At 41.0% G+C, this 20,369-nt stretch overlaps 1 protein-coding gene across 1 annotated transcript in view; it reads right to left on the bottom strand.

Moving 5' to 3' along the window:
• LOC149211464 (Tetratricopeptide repeat (TPR)-like superfamily protein) overlaps positions 1–20,369 on the bottom strand; it is a 145,298-nt gene that overhangs the window by 51,785 nt on the left and 73,144 nt on the right. The window contains exons 3-4 of the mRNA XM_089391506.1: positions 15,528–15,712; positions 15,242–15,412 (exon numbers count right to left, since the gene is read on the bottom strand). Coding sequence (XP_089247632.1) covers positions 15,242–15,412; positions 15,528–15,712 — 356 coding nt within the window. The remainder of the gene's footprint in view (positions 1–15,241; positions 15,413–15,527; positions 15,713–20,369) is intronic.

Below are 20,369 nucleotides of genomic sequence, written 5' to 3'. Positions count from 1 at the left end.
GTTGGTTCACTCATACATATCCGGTATGATGCCTGTGAACTCCTTGGGAGGATATTTATATTACCTCACTTTTACAAATGATTATTCTCGCAAGACTTGGATATACTTTTTGAAAAAATAAGGATGAAGTGTTCCCCTGGTTCCGACACTTCAAAGCCTTGATCAAGAATCAAACCGAAAAGAAAATCAAGACCTTAAGCACTGATAATGGGACTGAATATGAATCCAATGAGTTTCATGACTTTTGTAAAGAGGCTAGCATTAAGAGGGAGACTACTAAACCATATACTCCTGAGCAGAATGGTGTGGTGGAAAGGAAGAATCATACAATTGTGGAAGCTGTCCATGCTATGCTCCATGATCAAAGACTTCCGAAGTTTCTATGGGCCGAAGCTGCAAATAGCGCCGTATATGTACAAAACCGATGCCCTCATCAAGCATTGGGTTCCAAGACTCCCAAAGAAATGTTCACGGGTAAGAAACCTAACGTATCTCATTTTAGAATTTTTGGAAGCCCTGTATAATTTCATGTGTCGAAAGAGAAAAGGAATAAATTGGGTGCATCTGGAAAGAAGGGAATCTTCGTGGGCTATAGCAAAAATACTAAGGGCTATAAAATCTATGTAGTTGGTCAAAGGGAAGTCGAGATTAGTCATGATGTCACCTTTGACGAAGATATGGCTCTTAGCAAGGTAGACAATATTCCTACTTTAAGGGGATCTAAAGAAGTTGACACCAGGGAACCGAAGGAAAAAGAAGATGAGACGATGCCCGATGTGCAAGAACGTATGGATCCTATTGATACTCCTCCGCAAGAGCCTTCGTCTTCTAGGAAGAGGCCTTCATGGCTTAGGGGGACACTTGATGATGCTGAAGGACACATTGCACCCCGAGGAACCTTCTGTGAAAGTAAGAAGCCAAACAAGTATCAGGGATACCTGACCATCATGAGAACGATCATCCAAAATGAGCCTTCATCATTCACAGATGTCGTCAAGCATCAAGTATAGAAGGATGCTATGACCGAGGAATATGAGTCCATTATGAAAAACGATGTTTGGGATGTGGTCCCCAGACCCCAGAACAAAGCAGTTGTCACTTCAAAATGGCTTTACAAGATAAAGCATGCAACTGATGGAAGTACGGAAAAGTATAAGGCTCATTTTGTCGCTCATGGCTTCTCCCAGAAGGAAGGTATAGACTATGACAAGATATTTGCACCTGTTGCCCGATATACCACCATCTGCTCAATCATAGCCCTTGCTGCTTCGCAAGGATGGAACCTACATCAGATGGATGTCAAGACTGCGTTCTTACATGGTTCGATCAAAGAGGAGGTCTATGTGGAGCAACCCAAAGGATTTGAGATTTATGATCGAGAATCTCATGTGTGCAGGTTGAAGAAGGCCCTCTATGGGCTAAAGCAAGCACCCGGAGCATGGTATGAGAAGATCGATAGCTACTTGATGAAGCTGGGATTCACTAGGACTAAAGTCGACCCTAACCTTTACTTTAAGGTTATAGAGGACAAGCCTCTCATACTGGTGCTATATGTTGACAACCTCTTTCTAACAGGTGCAGACCCTCTCATTCACAAATGTAAGAGGGAGCTGGCTTCTGAGTTCGAGATGAAAGACCTAGGACTTATGCACTATTTCCTAGGACTGGAAGTCTGGCAGAAACCGGGGGAGATTTTCCTATCTCAAGGAAAATATGTGGTGAAGATATTGGAAAGATTCGGCATGGTGGACTACAAGCCTGTAACTACCCCGATGGAACTTGACTTCAAGAAGTTAGGTAGTAGTGCGGCCGAACCTGTTTTACGAAATGCTACCGAGTATCGTCAACTCGTCGAAGCATTAATGTTCTTGGTGAACTCCGATCCGGATATATGCTTTGCAGTCAACACTTTGAGTCAACATATTGTTAAGCCTCACCACTCCCATTGGATTGGTGCCAAGAATCTGTTGAGATATCTTCGTGACACAATCACTCATGGGTTGAGATACAATGCCGAAGATGTGAGACTACTTGGGTATACTGATGTTGATTGGGCAGGTAGTGTGGTGGACCGAAAGAGCACTTCTAGGTGTTGTTTCTCTTTGGGATCTGCCTTGATATCTTGGATGAGCAGGACGCAGAAGTCGGTGGCTTTGAGCACCGCCGAGGCAGAGTACATTGCTGCTAGCATGGCCTCCCGTGAGGCAGTCTAGTTGCGAAAGCTCTTCAGTGAGCTGTTTGGATTGACACTGGATACCACCGTGATTCTATGTGATAACTAGAGCGGGATTCGTTTATCAGAGAATCTCGTATTTCATGATCGCTCCAAGCATATCAATATCAGGTACCACTATATTCGAGATATGGTGCGGCGAGAAGCAATAAGGCTCCAACATATCAGTACAGATGAACGAGTCGCCGACATTCTGACAAAGCCCCTAGGAAAGGTCAAATTTCTAACTTTCCGAGAACGACTTGGTGTCGTTCAGAGACCCTCTTATGAGGGTCGAGTATGATGTATTGAGCTCTGGGAGCTCCAAGGGGCGTGAGGTACTTCTTGGAGCGACTTGTGACCACAGGGCGACTCACCATCCCCTAGTGGTGCACTATGTACAGGGTAAAGGTTCAACCTTCCCCTGTGACACCCCGTGGCGACTGTGGCACAGGATGATTAGTTCTCCTGTGGGCCAGGATGATTCGTTCTCCGTGGTGACTGTCGAGCAGGATGATTAGTTCTCCTGTAGGCCAGGATGATTAGTTCTCCGTGGCATCCATTGGACAGGATGATTCGTTCTCCTGTGGACAGGATGATTAGTTCTCCTGTCGAGGCATCCCACCCATGCAGTCTAGGACTCATGGGAAGTACCTCTCATCTGATCAATGAGAAAGGGAAATGAGGATAGGAACCATAGTAGTACTATCGATGGACGCATCGTTGTATCTACCGTACTTCCTATGCTAGGATGACCTCCATTGATCTGGGATCAGTAAGAGTGGTTCACACTCTGAGATTGACTTCGGGTCAGTGGAGGATGGTATGATACATCCTCGATCATTTCTTCTTCTTCATAGTTCGAGCAGAGCAAAGCAGAGCAGAGCAGAGTGGGGTCAAGTTGTACAGGTCAGTGCATTTGATGGATGGATAGCAGCGACCATCTGACAGATGAAGTTCTCCCTAGTTGAGAGGGAGTGTTAAAATTGGAAACTAGGGCCAAATTCCATGAGGATCACCTTATTGATGGCTTCCGATATTTTTCCTAGATTCCTCTCATTGAGAGGTGTAGGATTGATCTAAAGATCATCCGATTCCGATAAGTATTTATGGAGATATGAATTTATTTTGATTATGGACAAATTGTCAATGTCGGCCAGCAAACTTATGTAGGCTCAGAAGCCCAACAGTCATGTCTATTCAACCTCAACGTTTGCATATAAATACAAGGAGCATTCTCCTCATTTGGACAATTCAATTCACTCATCTTCTCTCTCTCCTACGCATAAAAGGAGCCTCTCTCTCTCTCTCTCTCGTGTGGCTGAAAGGAAGACGTCCTAGGGCAAAGAATACTCAGAAAGAAGGACATTAGGGCAGCAGGTCATCTCTTTGACTAGCGTTGACCTTCCAGAAGTGCGGATTAGGTGTGGTTGCCTCTCATAGGCAAGCTGCAATTTTTGGCACGAAAATCAAGGCGATCTGACCTCTGGTTTGACCAGTATTGACTGCCCCAATTTAGGGTTGCAATTGACTTCAGAAATCTGCAAATTCACTGAACTTTTGGGGTTGTTCAAGGGTTGTTTCTTCAAGCTGTTCAAGGGCAAGTTGACCGGAAATTGACCAAGTATTTTAGAGGTCAATTTCAGCTAGTTTGTCCAAGTTTGACTTTGCTGATCTAGGGTTTGTTGTCGCTGATATAAAATTACAGAATTCAGATTTGTACTATTTCTCTCTGCTGAACTATTGAAGATAAAAAAAGATTTGATCAAAGGGTTTCCCCGCATTGGGGTTTGTCCCTAGCTAGCCGCCACATCTTGTGTCTCTTGTCTTGGCTTGTTTTCCGTTGATCATTTAATGTTCTATCTACACTTTACTTAACGTATATGTGATTGTTAATCTGTGGATAATAAGAAGAAAAATAAGTAAACTGCTCTAAGCATAGAACATACCATAATTTAACAGATAGAAAATTTGAATTTCATTTGGAGCCAAATTTTCCCTGCAAGTTTAGGACCATTTTGAATTAGTACAATTTCCTTTTGACTTCAATAATTAAATTTACCCCTTTATTAAAAGATCACCATAGTCTAGCCAATAATATGTTGCCACATCAGCGCCCTTTGGGGATTTTGACCACAACAATTGACCTTCTGAACGGCAAGCTTGCAAACCGTGAGGAATTTCATGACATGCTATATATCATTGGAATCAGCACAACGAGGAGCATTCAATGATGACGATTGTAGGAGCAACCCAATTGATCTTCATCCTCAAAAACATTAACAAGTGCGAGGCTTCTACGATTTTCCAGAGCTTCTAGAGATTTGGAGCTTCAATCATTGCAATCCAGACAAATATTAATGGTGTTCAAGAATTGACGTTGGCACCAATGAGAACACCATTCAACAAGATAAACCCTTCCTAGCTAAGTTGCAAGAAACGTTGCCCAAGGGTCCGTTTCCGGCCGGAAACGAGGAAACTCGTACCATACGACCTAGAAACTCGTTTCGCGCTGTACGGGCCCATTTCACGAAGGGAAAACGTGGCCAGTACGCCCGGAAATGAGTTTCCAAGCCATACGGCGGAGTTTCCAGTTAACACTTGACCTTTTTTTGTCTTTTTTTTTCTTTTTTCGCTTCTAATTTAGTTGGGCAGCCTAATGCTCAAGCTTATGGCCCTAGTGTTGATATGCAGTTCATGGTAATGTTAAATTCTGTTAAAATTTGGGTACGAGAGGACAAGTGGTTCCATAAGGCTTTGATCTTTGGCCTAGGGAAAAGTGTCCAAATTTATTTTTTACTTTTCTCCTAAAGTGACTTTATAAGTGGTAAAGTCAATTTAATTTAAAAGTGACTTTATAAGTGGTAAAGTTACATTCTAATTTAAAAGTGACTTTATAAGTGGTAAAGTTACATTCTAATTTAAAGGTGACTTTATTAAAGTGAATGAAGAATTAAAAAGTGAAAAAGTGACTATGGAAATAAAAGGCTAAGCGGTCTTTATTTAAGTGGGTGAGTTAAAAAATAGAAAGTGAGAATTAAATGCACATTTATTCTCATCCCTAAATCTAAATGAATCTCAGCCATTAGATCTTAGGGTAACCCAAAAGGTCATTTAGAGAATAAAAGGAGAAGAGAAGAGGAAAAGATCAATTCGTTCTTTCATGAGCATTTGAAAGAAAGAGAAGAGAGAGCAAGGAGAGAATTTCTAAGCAGTGAGGAAGTGAAGGAGAGCAGCAAGAAGACATTTCAACAAATCTGGGTAGCAGCATTTATTGGCACGCATCCCAAGGAAAAACAGTACAGCAGGAGAAAAGCACAGAAATCGAGTAAGGAGGACAGCAAGTTTTGGGCACATTTTTCGAGGTTGGTCGTACAACATTTAATGTTGTTTTATTGCTGTAAAACATTATGTTTTGGCTGTTTGCTGATTGGCACGATTTTTGAAGTGGAGTTCAAGCACGAAAATCGACATAAGTTATAATTTGTGGTTGTTGGGATTTTTACTGTGTATTTCAGTTTCTCTGTAAAAGCATTTTCAGAAATAAATAAGAGCTCTCAAACTGGTTTTCCCCAAAAGTTGTAGGGGGTTTTTCCAGGGTCACATTGACCAAAAATCACTGTGTTATTTTTTGTGTGTGGGTGTCATAATTTTGCTATGTTTTATTTCTACAATTTCAACAATTGTGAAATCTCTAAATTTGTGTTTTCAGAAAAATATTATCATTTCCAGATTTTGGAATTTTTATCATGCTTGGATTTAAAACTCTCAAACTGGTTTTCCCCAAAAGTTGTAGGGGGTTTTTCCAGGGTCACATTGACCAAAAATCACTGTGTTATTTTTTGTGTGTGGGTGTCATAATTTTGCTATGTTTTATTTCTACAATTTCAACAATTGTGAAATCTCTAAATTTGTGTTTTCAGAAAAATATTATCATTTCCAGATTTTGGAATTTTTATCATGCTTGGATTTAAAACTAAATGCATGGAGTGATAAGGGAAACTGATAACCGGAGTGGGGGTTGAAATTTCTTCATGGTATCAGAGGTTGGTTGGCTGAAAAGTGCAGTTTGGAACAGCAAAGTGAAAATTACAGCAAACTGGTTTTTACACAGAAAACAGAAACCTTTACCACAAATTTGAAAATTTCAGTTTGATAAGACAGTGAAACATGTCTTTGGGTTTGAGAGTTGAAGACAAGTTGGATGGGAAAAACAACTACAGTGCATGGAAGGAGAGAATCCAGAGCATCTTTGAGGAAGCAGAAGTCTGGAGCATTATGGTAAATACCACACAGAACCCAATAGCAGTACCTACTGACCCTATACAGTTGGCAAAGTTTAACAAAAAGAATGCTAAGGCAAAAAGATTGATTCTGGAAGGACTCAAAGACCATGTCATTCCTCATGTGAGAGGAAAGACTTATGTACATGAAATGTGGACAACCTTGACCAGTCTTTACCAAAGCTCAAATGAAAACAGAAAAATGGTCCTAAAAGAGAAACTGAAGGCCATTAAAATGGCTAAGACTGACAGTGCTACAGTATACCTCACAAAGATCACTTCAGTGAGAGATGAGTTGGCATCCGTAGGTGAGATCATTGCATCCACTGAGTTGGTGAGAATTGCTTTGAATGGTCTTTCCAAGACTTGGGAGAATTTTGTGGATGGCATTGTTGCACAGGAAAACCTTCTAGATTGGGAGAGGTTGTGGGATGATTGCATTCAAAATGAGATAAGAAATAACCATCTTGGGCCAGCCAAACAAGTGGAGGAGGATGACAATGTGGCATTGTTAGCAAGAGGCAAGAAAGGCAAAGCAAAGAAGCAAGCTTCCAACAGTGGAGGCAAAAACAAAGGTAAAGGCAAGCAGCAGAACAAAGAGAAGGACTATTCCAAAGTCAAATGTTGGAATTGTCAAAAGTTGGGACATTATGCTATTGTGTGTCCGGAGAAGAAGAACAAGAAAGGGAAAGACAAACCCATGGCAACTTCTACAGAGATAGAGAGCTTCTCAGAGAGATTTGATTGGGAGTTTGGGTTCATAGCTTGAGAGGCCACTAGTGCAGGATCACCTGCCATACAGGTTTAGAGGGAGTATGCCTTCCCCGCTACTAGCAAAGCATCTTCTAGCATTTGGTATGCTAACAGTGGTGCTTCCCGCCACATGACAGGAGTCAGAGAGTACTTCTCAGAGCTTTCAGAGGGTGATACTAATATGGAGGTAGTACTTGGTGATGACAGCATTGTTAGAGCAGTCGGTGTGGGGACATTGACATTTGATAGGGGACCCAAACCTCCCTTGAAAGTGTCAGATGTTCTATATGTGACTGGAATGAAGAACAACCTGATATCTGTCTCAGCACTTGAGGATAGAGGGTATGATGTGTTGTTCAGGAGAGGGCGGGTGCTTATATATCCTAGGGGAACTCCAGCTTCTTCAGCTAGAGAGATTGGTGTGCGCCAATGACAATGTGGCATTGTTAGCAAGAGGCAAGAAGGGCAGAGCAAAGAAGCAAGCTTCCAATAGTGGAGGCAAAAACAAAGGTAAAGGCAAGCAGCAGAAAAAAGAGAAGGACTATTCCAAAGTCAAATGTTGGAATTGTCAAAAGTTGGGATACTATGCTGTTGTGTGTCCAGAGAAGAAGAACAAGAAAGGGAAAGACAAACCCATGGCAACTTCTGCAGAGATAGAGAGCTTCTCAGAGAGATTTGATCAGGAGTTTGGGTTCATAGCTTGTGAGGCCACTAGTGCAGGATCACCTGCCATATAGGTTCAAAGGGAGTGTGCCTTCCCCGCTACTAGCAGAGCATCTTCTAGCATTTGGTATGCTGACAATGGCGCTTCCCGCCACATGACAGGAGTCAGAGAGTACTTCTCAGAGCTTTCAGAGGGTGATACTAATATGGAGGTAGTACTTGGTGATGACAGCATTGTTAGAGCAGTCGATGTGGGGACATTGACATTCGATAGAGGACCCAAACCTCCCTTGAAAGTGTCAAATGTTCTATATGTGACTGGAATGAAGAAGAACCTGATATCCGTCTCAACACTTGAGGATAGAGGGTATGATGTGTTGTTCAGGAGAGGGCAGGTGCTTATATATCCTAGGGGAACTCTAGCTTCTTCAGCTAGAGAGATTGGTGTGCGCCATGCCAAGGTGTACAAGTTCTCATTCCAGCCCCTGATGGCATTGAGTAGCAGCACCCGAGACAGGACCGACAACAGATCTAGCAGTTCAGAGTTGTGTGAGATTTGGCACCACAGGATGGGGCACATGTATCATGGGGCCTTTAGTACATTGTGAGAGATCACCACTAGTGTGCCAGATTTCAGTTCTGATCACCTTGATGTATGCAGAGGATGTGCTATGGGGAAGTTTGCCAGATCCCCTTTTCCCAGCAATGACAGCAGAGCGACCGAGATCCTTGACTTGATACATACCGATGTGAGTGGTCAGATGTCTCGTGTGTCATTGAGTGGCTATGAGTACTATGTTTTATTCATTGATGACCACTCCAGGAAGACCTGGATTTATTTCTTGAAGACCAAGAGTGAGGTCTTCAAGCGATTTCAAGAGTTCAAAGCTCTTGTGGAGACCCAGACAGGTAGGAAGATCAAGGTCCTCAGGTCGGACAATGGAGGGGAGTATACCCTTGGTGAGTTTGTTGATTTTTGTGCTGAGGCAAGCATTAGGAGAGAGCTCACAGTTCCATACTACCCCCAGCAGAATGGGGTTGCAGAGAGGAAGAACAGATCCATTGCAGGGGCTGCCAAAGCCATGCTTCATGATCAGGGGTTACCTTTATTTTTGTGGGCAGAGGCTTGCAACACTGTTGTGTACTTGTAGAACAGGAGTCCACATCGTGCCTTGGGGAATGTGACTCTGGAGGAGGCTTTTTCTGGGAAGAAGCCTGATGTTGGGCACTTTCATATCTTTGGGTGCCTTACATATTCCTATGTCCCCAAGGAGAACAGGACCAAGCTAGAGCCCACTGTAGACAAGGGCATCTTTGTGGGTTATAGCCAATGTTCCACCAAGGTTCCGGGACGAGGGGGCGAGGGGGCGAGGGGGCGCAGGAGCGGCCTATGCAAAAGCTCCCTACCATTTTTTAGGAAACGTGGGGGAGCGTCAGGGTCTTAAAAATTTATAAATATAAAATATAATTTATTAATTGAGTCCACTATGACAATTTGGTTTGAATTGAAAAGCTGCAAAGCATGATCATTGATATGAATATCATTTGACATTATCCAAATTTATAATATCATATAAAATAATAAATTTAAAATTCTAATTCAGCTTGGTCAAATTCTAATTTAGATTTTGGTCAGACAGAGGGAGAGCTTCAGCTTGATAAGGTAGCCACTGAATTCTGTGAAAAGGTAAATGAACAGATCAGGAACACTGCATTGGCAGTAGAAGGGGCAACTACAATGGGTTGTCCAGCTGTATTGGATCCAACAGCTAGAAAGTTTGTTATATTATATATAATATAGACAGTACACCATATGCTGAAAGAAGAGTTTTAGTTCCAGGAGAGATGAGAAGATCACATGAAAGAGTTTCTGACAGTTTACTATCAAATGACATTGACTGCAGGATGACCATCTGCGAACCAACTTGGGTGACCAACAATGGCATGGATAATTTGTCTACCTTATTAGAGCAATGCCATGCAGTTCAAACTTCAAACTAGCAGTGTATTTCAGGGGTGAAAATAATTTTCAGACCTGAGAATTCAAGCTGAGCAACTGTGGTCTATGTAAATTTTGTAACTGTATAAATTCATATATAACGACAGTTCCTGAGATTTCTTGTTGCCCATAGTATTTTGTCATGCTTGCAGTAAACGCATGTTAGTCTATAGTCCACCCAATTATTTCCCACATGACATAGGTGCTGCTTCCATAGTTTGTATGTCAAATGTCATGCAAATTAAAAACACAAACTGAATGTCTCATATTCTTTGCCTGTCACTCCAGTTATCTCCCCACTGTAATCCAGCCATCACTTGAGAAAAAATGGAGAAGTTTTAAAAGGGAAAATTCATGTACGTGCTATATGGTCCAACAAATTTCCATGATACTGACCCTCTAAAATAACGCTCTTTGAAACCAAAAGACAGCACAAGACGTTATCCCCATACAGAACATGAGTAGCTTTGTACCACTTTAGGTCTATTAAATCATAAACTATAAGCAAGGCCATTTTTTTGGGAGCGTGGGGAAACGTCCCCTCTGGGAAGGGAAACGTTTCCCTGGCACGTCCCCCTGCGTTTCCTCCATTTTGGGAGCGTGGGGAAACGTCCCCTACTCGTCCCCAAGTCCCCGGAGCGCGGGGGAGCGAGGAAACTAGACCCCTAAGGGGGGGGGCGAGTCCCCGTGGAACACTGGTTATAGCAAGACCTCGAAAGCTTATCGGATTTATATTCCTGCGTAGAGGAAAGTAGTTGTCAAGCGGGATGTGAAGTTCGAGGAGGAGGGAGCTTTCAAGAGGTCACGAGAGTTAGAGTATCCAGAGTCACCTGACCCTTAGGAGTAGTTGAGTCAGTCACAGCGATCCAGTGGTCAGGGATCAGGAGGTACATCGATTACAGTGTCAGGTCCATTAGTGAGCAGTGGCTCTCAGAGTCAGGCGGGTGGTTCTTCGGGCAGCATGCAGGGTAGTCCGCAGAGCAGTTCACAAGGTAGTCCACTAATGGACAGTTCGCACGGTACTTTAGCATCTACAGGCACAGATTCATGCATGAGGTCAGTTGGCAGGCCTTCAGGAGTTTAGGCTTCTGATAATGATGAGGATTCTTTCACTCCGGTGGGAGAAATATGGGAAAGGAAGAGGAAGCCCAAGTGGCTTCAAGATACCTTGCACAAGGCCGCATCAGTTGTTGGGCCAAAGAGACAGGTTAGAGAGAGTAAACCACCTAAGCGGTTTTGTAGTTACACGGCATTGGTAACAAGCATTGTTGACTCCGAGCCTTCTAGTTATGAGGAGGCAGCCAGCTAGCAGGTCTGGAGAGAGGCCATGATGGAGGAGTATTCTTCTATTATGAAGAACAATGTTTGGGAGGTAGTGTCGAGGCCTGAAGGTAAATCTGTTGTTACTTCCAGATGGCTCTACATGATAAAGCATGCTGCAAATGGTAGCATCGAGAAGTTCAAGGCTCAATTTGTGGCGAGAGGGTTCTCACAGGTAGAGGGAGTTGACTATGAGGAGACCTTCGCTCCCGTAGCTCAGTATACATCTATTCGCTCCATTATATCGATTGCAGCAGAGATGGGTTGGAAAATCCACCAGATGGATGTGAAGACCACATTCCTCAATGGCTTCATTCAGGAGGAGGTTTATATTGAGCAGTGGTAGGGCTTTGAGTTGCATGGGAAGGAGTCCCATGTATGCAGATTGAAAAAGGCACTCTATGGCCTGAAGCAAGCTCCTAGAGCTTGGTACTCAAGGATTGATAAATACTTGCAGCAGTTGGGTTTCACAAAGAGTGAGGCTAATCCGAACCTATACTTCATTGTGGTGGGTGAGGAGCCTCTCATTTTGGTGTTGTATGTTGATGATTTGATCATCATTGGTGCAGAGAGACTCATTGAGGGCTGCAAGAGAGATCTTGCTTTAGAGTTTGAGATGAAGGATATCGGCTTGATGCATTATTTTCTGGGATTGGAGGTGTGGCAGGAGAAGGGGCATTTCTTCCTGGGACAAGGGAAGTACATTGTGGATATTCTTAGCAGATTTCACATGGAGGACTGCAAACCCATGTCTACAACTATGATCACTAACTAGAAGAAGCTTCACGCTTCTGATTCCAAGTTGGTGGATCCTACTCTATACAGAGAGTTGATTGGTTGTTTGATGTATTTGGTCAACACTCGACCAGATATATGTTTTGCAGTTAACACTATGAGTCAGTTCATGTGTGAGCCCAGGAGAGTGCACTGGGTAGCTGCAAAACACATTCTTCATTACTTGCAGGGGAATGTGGATTTTGGTTTGGATTATAAACACGGTGATGGAGTGCGACTAGCAAGGTACACGGATTCAGATTGGGCAGGTTGTGCTTCAGATAGGAAGAGTACTTCCGGGTGTTGTTTTGGGTTGGGTTCGGCAGTTGTGTCGTGGATCAACCGAAAACAACGATCAGTTGCGTTGAGTTCAGCTGAGGCAGAGTATATGGCTGCTAGTTTGGCTAGTTGTGAGGCCATATGGCTTCGCAAGATGTTGTTTGGTCTATTTGGTCAGGCATTGAGACCTTCAGTAATTTACTGTGATAATCAAAGTTGCATAAAACTCACAGAGAATCCAGTTTTTCATGACAGGTCAAAGCATATTGAGATCAAGTATCACTTCATTAGAGACTATGTCCAAAAGGGAGTTATCAATTTTGAGTACATTTCTACAAATGAGCAAGTAGCGGACATTTTCACCAAAGCCTTACCACGGGGCAAGCATGTATACTTCAGAGACAAGATGGGAGTGGTGAGGAACACTTTCCTCGGTAAGAGGGAGTGTTAAAATTTGGGTACCAGAGGACAAGTGGTTCCCTAAGGCTTTGATCTTTGGCCTAGGGAAAAGTGTCCAAATTTTTTTTTTTACTTTTCTCCTAAAGTGACTTTATAAGTGGTAAAGTCAATTTAATTTTAAAATGACTTTATATGTGGTAAAGTTACATTCTAATTTAAAAGTGACTTTATAAGTGGTAAAGTTACATTCTAATTTAAAGGTGACTTTATTAAAGTGAATGAAGAATTAGAAAGTGAAAAAGTGACTATGGAAATAAAAGGCTAAGTGGGTCTTTATTTAACTGGGTGAGTTAAAAAATAAAAAGTGAGAATTAAATGCACATTTATTCTCATCCCTAGATCTAAATGAATCTCAGCCATTAGATCTTAGGGTAACCCAAAAGATCATTTAGAGAATAAAGAAGAGAAGAGAAGAGGAAAAGATCAATTCATTCTTTCATGAGCATTTGAGAGAAAGAGAAAAGAGAGCAAAGAGAGAATTTCTTAGCAGTGAGGAAGTGAAAGACAGCAGCAAGAAGACATTTCAGCAAATCTGGGCAACAGCATTTATTAGCATGCATCCCAATGAAAAATCGTACAGCAGGAGAAAGGCAAAAAAATCGAGGAAGAGAGACAGCAAGTTTGGGCACATTTTTCGAGGCTGGCCATACAGCATTTAATGTTGTTTCATTGGTATAAAAATTTCAGTTTTGGCTATTTGCTAATTGGCACGATTTTCGAGGTGGAGTTCAAGCATAGAAATCAAGATAAGTTGTAATTTGTGGTTGCTGGAATTTTTACTGTGTATTTCAGTTTCTCTGTAAAAGCATTTTCAGAAATAAAGAAGAGCTCTCAAACTAGTTTTCCCCAAGAGTTGTAGGGTGTTTTTCCACAGTCACATTGACCAAAAATCACTGTGTTGTTTTCTGTGTGGCTGTCATAATTTTGTTGTGTTTTATTTCTGCAATTTCAGCAGTTGTGAAATCTCGGGATGTTTGAGAGTGGTTTCGCCCTCATTGGATTTCATATGGAGAAAGTAGAATTTTAGATCTCACTCAAAATCCAACTGACTTATCTGTTTTTCCGGATTTTAGGATTGGGGTGATTGCAATATTTCCATTGGATTTTGTCATGTACTAGGGTATAGAACTTGTATTTAATCAAGAGAACCAAGCCCTCTATGCAGGGGAGACTCCCAATAATCAAAAGCACCTAGGGTACTAGGGTATGGAATTTGTATTTAATCAAGAGAACTAAGGTCATTCGACTATGTAGGAGGAGACTCCCAATCAAGTACGAGACAAGAAATTAAAAATTTCTCGTCGCTGATTTTGGATATTGCTATTTTCATTATGTGATCATTCATGAGTAAATGTGATGTAAATTTAGAGATTTATAGTTTATGCATTGACAATTGACAATTTAATCATAATGTAATAAATTAAAATGTATCATGTATGCTTTATGATTGCACATATTTCTTAAATGTCCTAATATATATATATATATATATATATATAGCCCCACGGGGGTAGGCGAGTTGGTAATCACAATGCGGTGAAGTTCGTTAGAAAGGCAGGCTCCGTACTGAAGGTCACGAGTTCAATTCCCCCAGACTAACCCGGAGCTGTGGAGAGGGGCAGGCGTAGTTTCCCAAGGGTTATAGTGGTAGCAGTCAGAATCGACCCCGTGTAACGCAAGTTGCGAGGCTGCTCCAGTTGCCGATTCCTCTGTTAACAAAATATATATATATATATTGTGTTTCCCCGTTTCCAAAATTTGGGGGGGTCACGTTTCGTACCCGTGCCCGTTTCGGTAACTCATACCCGTTTCCCCATTTTGTGCAACTTAGCTTCCTAGAGAAGAGCGCATGTAACATACCTCGACTATGTTATTCAGATTACTAAATGTAATGCAGGCTCATGACCTTTTAGCATAATAGTGTTCAGGTATTATATATGACAGTCTTCTTGACTGCCTATAAATCATTCACATTTAGTATTTATTATTGTTGTCCTTTGGACAATATAGGCCTGTCCCTTTTCTTATGAATCCCTATGGCATCCCATGAGCATTGCAAGGTACATCACAAACAAAGTAACAAAAGCACATGATCTTGACAATCAGGCAGGTTGGAACAGAAGAGGACATATATCAAAGCATCAGTTCTCCTTAGTTCTGAATGTTGAAGTTAAGTATAAACAGCACTGCAACTAGAAAGAGTTGAAAGGTTAGAAGAAAAAATAAGATAAACAAAAATAACAATGCTTGCAACTGTGGTTATAAATTCAGCATCCTCTAAAGAGAAAATAATGGTTGTCATGGGACAATATGCAACAATGACTCCAATTTAGATGAAACATATTTGCCACATTAAACAAGAATTCTCGAAGAATCAATATTGTTAATATGTTTCTGACAGTTGACAAAATATCTACAAACTTCCAATGCACAAGATAGCAAAGCCTTTAATACTCCAAAAAAAATGAGAATTGCATTTTTGCTAAAAAAGTGACAAACCTTCTCAACAGCCTGCTCAAATAAGTCCCTAGCTCTTTCCAGCTTTGAACCTTTATATCGATTTACAAACTTTGAGAGATAGGTGACCCAAATATCCTTGACGTGTGGATATTTGAAAATCTTTACACCTCTTTCATAAACCTTGAATGCATCCTCAAAATATTTATTCTCCTGACAGCCAAAAAATAAAAAATAAATAAATATATATGCATATGGCATCTGTGAACAAGATTTGTGTTAAAGCATCAAATACAAAAGAAACTTCAAGGGACAAAACGTTCTTTACCTCCAAAAGGTGTGCATAGTTTATAACAATTTGTGGAGTAGCAATCTTCAAGTCAAGTATCCGTTCATAAACTCCACGTGCTGACTCTAGTGTTCCAAGACTCTCCTCCAAGTCAACATAGAATGTCCAAATCTTCAATGACTTATGCAACTTCATTTGCACTGGTTCATTTTGATCTGCAGCAACTGTAAATTGAAAGATTGACAAATCAATATCAGGATTGGTGGAAAGTATATGCAAGAATTGCTTGGTAGACAAAAACAGAGAGCCAGACCTTCGGAAAATTCAAAATTTACTACCGAAGACAAAACATATATAAATTTTTTGACTGTCGATAAGCCACCATTCAACAAATATTGATCTAGGCTCAGCAAATTCACACTTTCCATGCTTTTCTGGGTAAGGACTCAGAGGGCATACTAGCAAAATAAACCAAAAATATTAGATATTAACAAAAATATTAGGAAATAAATCGAAAGTTTAGAAGATTAATATTGCAGCCTGCCTAAAGGTGTACATACTATTGAAGGTCAAGAAAGAAGAGTATCTAACATATAAAATACAGAACCTTCTAATTTCTAAACTCTTACACCTTTTTTTTCTCTTTTAAAAACTAAAAAAATAATAATAATAATTGTAAAACTTCTACCTGAAGACTGCTTGAAACTTCTGCCACAAATCAACAGTCTGGAAATGGCCAGGAACTGTTGGGTAGATTCCAGAAAAATAAATTAACTGCTGGAATATTTCAGGAATTGTCAGAAAACACTACATAGTTTAAACTTTACAGGCCTTCCAGAAACGTCCCAGCAGTGGTTTATGGCAATCTAGGTGTTTTTCAGAATCAGAAATCTGATCTGGAAAAACTCAAAACCTTTTCAGGTGGATATATGGCTTATACCATAATCCTTTGTAGATGAACTCCATACAAAGGTTTATCCCTGTCAACAACTCAGAATTGAGACAAGAAGCTTGCATGCTTTTCAGACTCAACCCTCTCAAAAAATGCATGCCCTAAGGCTTTTCTGGTGGATATTTAACTTATAGCTTATACCCTGAGCCCTCAAAGTTAGACAAGCACCAAACAATTTTTTATTTCGATCAACAATTATTAGAATTAAGATGAGAAGATTGCATGATTTCAGTTTTAACCCTCTCCAAACATGCATGCCCCAAGACCATGGTTAAATTTAGGTATCTTCTATTCTAGAGCAATTTATTTCAATTTTCACAGTTAGCTCAATACCTTTTCCAGATTAGCAATCACAATAGCATTAAAGTAAACTGCAGATAGAACATAAATATAAATCATAAAAGACAAGCCAAGACAAGAGGACACAAGATGTGGCGCTAGCCAGGGACAAACCCCAATGTGGGGAAACCCTTGATCAATTCTTCTTATATGATCTTCAATAGTTCAGCAGAGAGAGAGATAGTACATATACATCAGAAGTCAACATATTGACTTATCTAAATAAGAGCAGAGATCTTCTCTACGAAGATAGCATATGAGGTAGCTGATCTGAGCTGAGTAGAAGGCATACTGCTTCCACTGATCCAAGGTGACTCCATCACCATGCTGCTCCTCACTGTGCTGCACCTCACTGTGCTGCACTCAATCATCATGCTGGACCTCATTACCATGCTGCACACATCATACTGCTGCATCATCAAGCTGTACCTTATCATCATACTGCACCCACCAGTGCTGCCTCATACTGAACCTCACTGTGCCCATCATGCTGCATCTCATTGTAGCATTTATTTATCAATGCTGCACTACACTTCATCATGATGCCCATCATTATCTATTTGCTGCATTAACAGCAGATAGGGCAGCCTTCATTATGTCAAGGCAGTCCTATCTAACGGTCATCAAATCCTTGATTGTGGTATCATGGCCTGCGGCCTGACACACAGTCTTCCTGTAGCTTCTAGGCAGCACAAATATGATCCTTGATCCTCCAATGATGCCTCAACGGATCTAATCCTAAGCTCCCCTAATTCTGCCCTCCTAAATAGCCTCACTGTCTTCCTGAAATAGCTTGAGAGCAGCCTTATTTCTCCACGCTGAATACTCCTTTTAGCTGTTGCTGTCACGCTGTTCCTTTAGGGCAGATTCAGGCGTAATGTATGGACTTGTCACCCTCAAACAGTAGCTGTACCTTCCAGCAAACCCTCCTTGTCTTGGCCTCCTCCAATCAGTCATACTGTCCTCTAAACAGACCCCTGAAATAGCCCTCAAATGTCCACGCTATCCAGTCCTTTCCTTGCTGCAGCTAGGGCTTCCTTTTGGACAGCGAAATAGGGTCTTTAGACTATGGATGGATGACCTTGGATTAGGTCTCTCTAGACTGTGAATAGGGCTTTCTTTAGGCAGCGGATTAGGGCAGGTTTGGGCAGCGTATAGGAGCCTCTTTAGGCTGTGTATATAAGCTCCTCTAAACGTGGATAGATCTCCCTTCAATGATCTGTCTTTTGCTGCGGCTAGGAGCCTCTTTTGACTGCGGTTAGGGCATCCCTTTTTGCTGCATCCAAGGGCTGTCTCAAACCCTTTCAAAACAGCGTATAGGATTAGGGCATGGCTGCGTTCAGCTAGGGCATGATAACACCTGCAGCTAGGGCATGATAGGACTGCATTAGGGTCAGTTGTTAGGCCTCCTTCACCATGCTAGATCTCCCTTCTTGGACTGCAGCTAGACCACCTTCTGCGGCTAGGGCATCATCCTCTAGGACTGCGTTTTTCCCTTAGAGATTCTTCTTTCCACTAAAACCCAAAACAAGTGGAGAAGAAGAAATCTCAAGAGAGTTGTGTGTTCAAATGACTTGCAAGGCACTTGTATTTATACCAAAACGTGGAGCACAAGTGGGGGCAGTTTAGTTGCTGGCCGACCTTGACGAATTGTCCCATAACACAAATAAATTCATATCTCCATGAATACTTATCAGAATCGAATGATCTTTAGATCAATCCTACACCTCTCGATGAGAGGGATCCAAGAAAAATATCAGCTGCCATTAATAAGATGACACACATGGAGTTTAGCCCTAGTTGCCAATTTTAACACTCCCTCTCAACTAGGTAGAACTCCATCCACTGATCCATATGTTCGACTATACTATGTCTGCCATCAGTGCCCTGCACTGCTCTGCTGAACCATGAACAATGTCACATGGTTCGGGTTCGAATTCGAATTCGAGTACAATTAAGTTCGATTCGAGTTCGAATTTTTTGATGAGGTTCGTATGAGGTTCGCCATTAGGTTCGTTCATGTATATAATTTTAAAAATATATATAAAATAATTAAAATTACATAAATCTTTTATATTCATTTAATTAATATATATTTATAATTTTTCATATACTATACCAATAAATTTATAATATTTATAATTTTCCAGAAATATAAGTTATATTAATTTATAATATTTAAAATAACAATACCCTAATTTCGTTAATGTAATATAATTTAAAATATATTAAAAATAATTCTCGTAAAATATTTAAGACTCTGAGCGGCCCGGTCCAACGTATTTCTTTTCTAAGTTCCAGTGATTTGAAATTAAAAGATTTGAAATCATGCCTTAGGGAATTCAAATGGCCTGTATTAAAGTCTTAAAGGCATTGCCATAAGGTTTGTATATAATTTATTATGAGATTTAATTTGTTGTTTTTCAAGCGTGACCTGTGACATTAACTTTTATTCCCCCACATCTCCCTATCGGCTTGCGGCAGGTCGTCGTTTGTAATGTGGGTCCCGGCCTTAACCGTTGCAGACTACCAAGGTAATAATTATTAATAATTATAGTCTTGATAATAATAAATCGCGTCTAATACTGCATACCGTAATTTGATTTAATCGAAATTGGTTAAATAATGTTTTGTAAGGTTAAAGCAATTTAATTTAAATGTCGATCTCAAATAAGGTTAACGTAATTTAAGGTTAAACATCAATGTATGTAATTTAACTTGAAGTATATCGATGTTTAATTTAATTTAAACATCGATATTTTCGATTAAATAATGTTTTGTAAGGTTAAAGCAATTTAATTTAAAAGTCGATGTCAAATAACATTAAAGTAATTTAAGGTTAAACATCAATGTAATTTAATTGGTGCCAGGAACTAAGATAAAGGCGAACCTGCGCGAACCTAATTGAACTTTAAGATTTTTTTTTGAAATTCGCCGAATTTCGGACCTCAACCTTTAGGTTCGACGAACCCTGTGACACTGACCATGAAGAAGAAGAATTGATCGAGAATGTCTCATACCATTCTCTACTAACCCGAAGCCAGTTTCATCTGAAGAGTGTGTCATATCACTCTTACTGACCCGAAGTCAGTTTTATTGATCAATATCACAAGAGAGTTTCTCAAACCACTCATATTGATCCCAGATCAATGGAGGTCATCCTAGCATAGGGAGTACGGTAGATACAACGATGCGTCCATCGATAGTACTACTATGGTCCCAAACCCCATTTCCCTGCTCATTGATCAAATGAGAGGTACTTCCCATGAGTCCCAGACTGCATGGGTAGGATGCCACGACAGGAGGACTAATCATCTTGTCCATTGGTCGCCAAGGGAGAACTAATCATCCCGCCCCACAAGAGAACTAATCATCCTGTTCCATAGTTGCCACAGGAGAACTAATCATCTTGTTCCATAGTTTCCACGGGAGAACTAATCATCCTGTTCCATAGTCGCCACGAGGTATCACAGGGAAAGGTTGAACCTATCACCCTGTACATAGCTCACCACCAAGGGAGGGTAAGTAGCCCTGTGGTCGTATGTCACTCCAATAAGTACCCCAAGCCCCCCAGAGCTCCCAAGGCTCAA

Source organism: Pinus tabuliformis, chromosome 1_1 (genome assembly GCF_031772625.1).
Source record: "Pinus tabuliformis cultivar Carrire ecotype Pingquan chromosome 1_1, CPIR1, whole genome shotgun sequence".
Taxonomy (NCBI): domain Eukaryota; kingdom Viridiplantae; phylum Streptophyta; class Pinopsida; order Pinales; family Pinaceae; genus Pinus; species Pinus tabuliformis.
The sequence above is the reverse complement of the archived record's forward strand: the minus strand, read 5'-3'. Positions and strand labels throughout refer to the sequence as shown.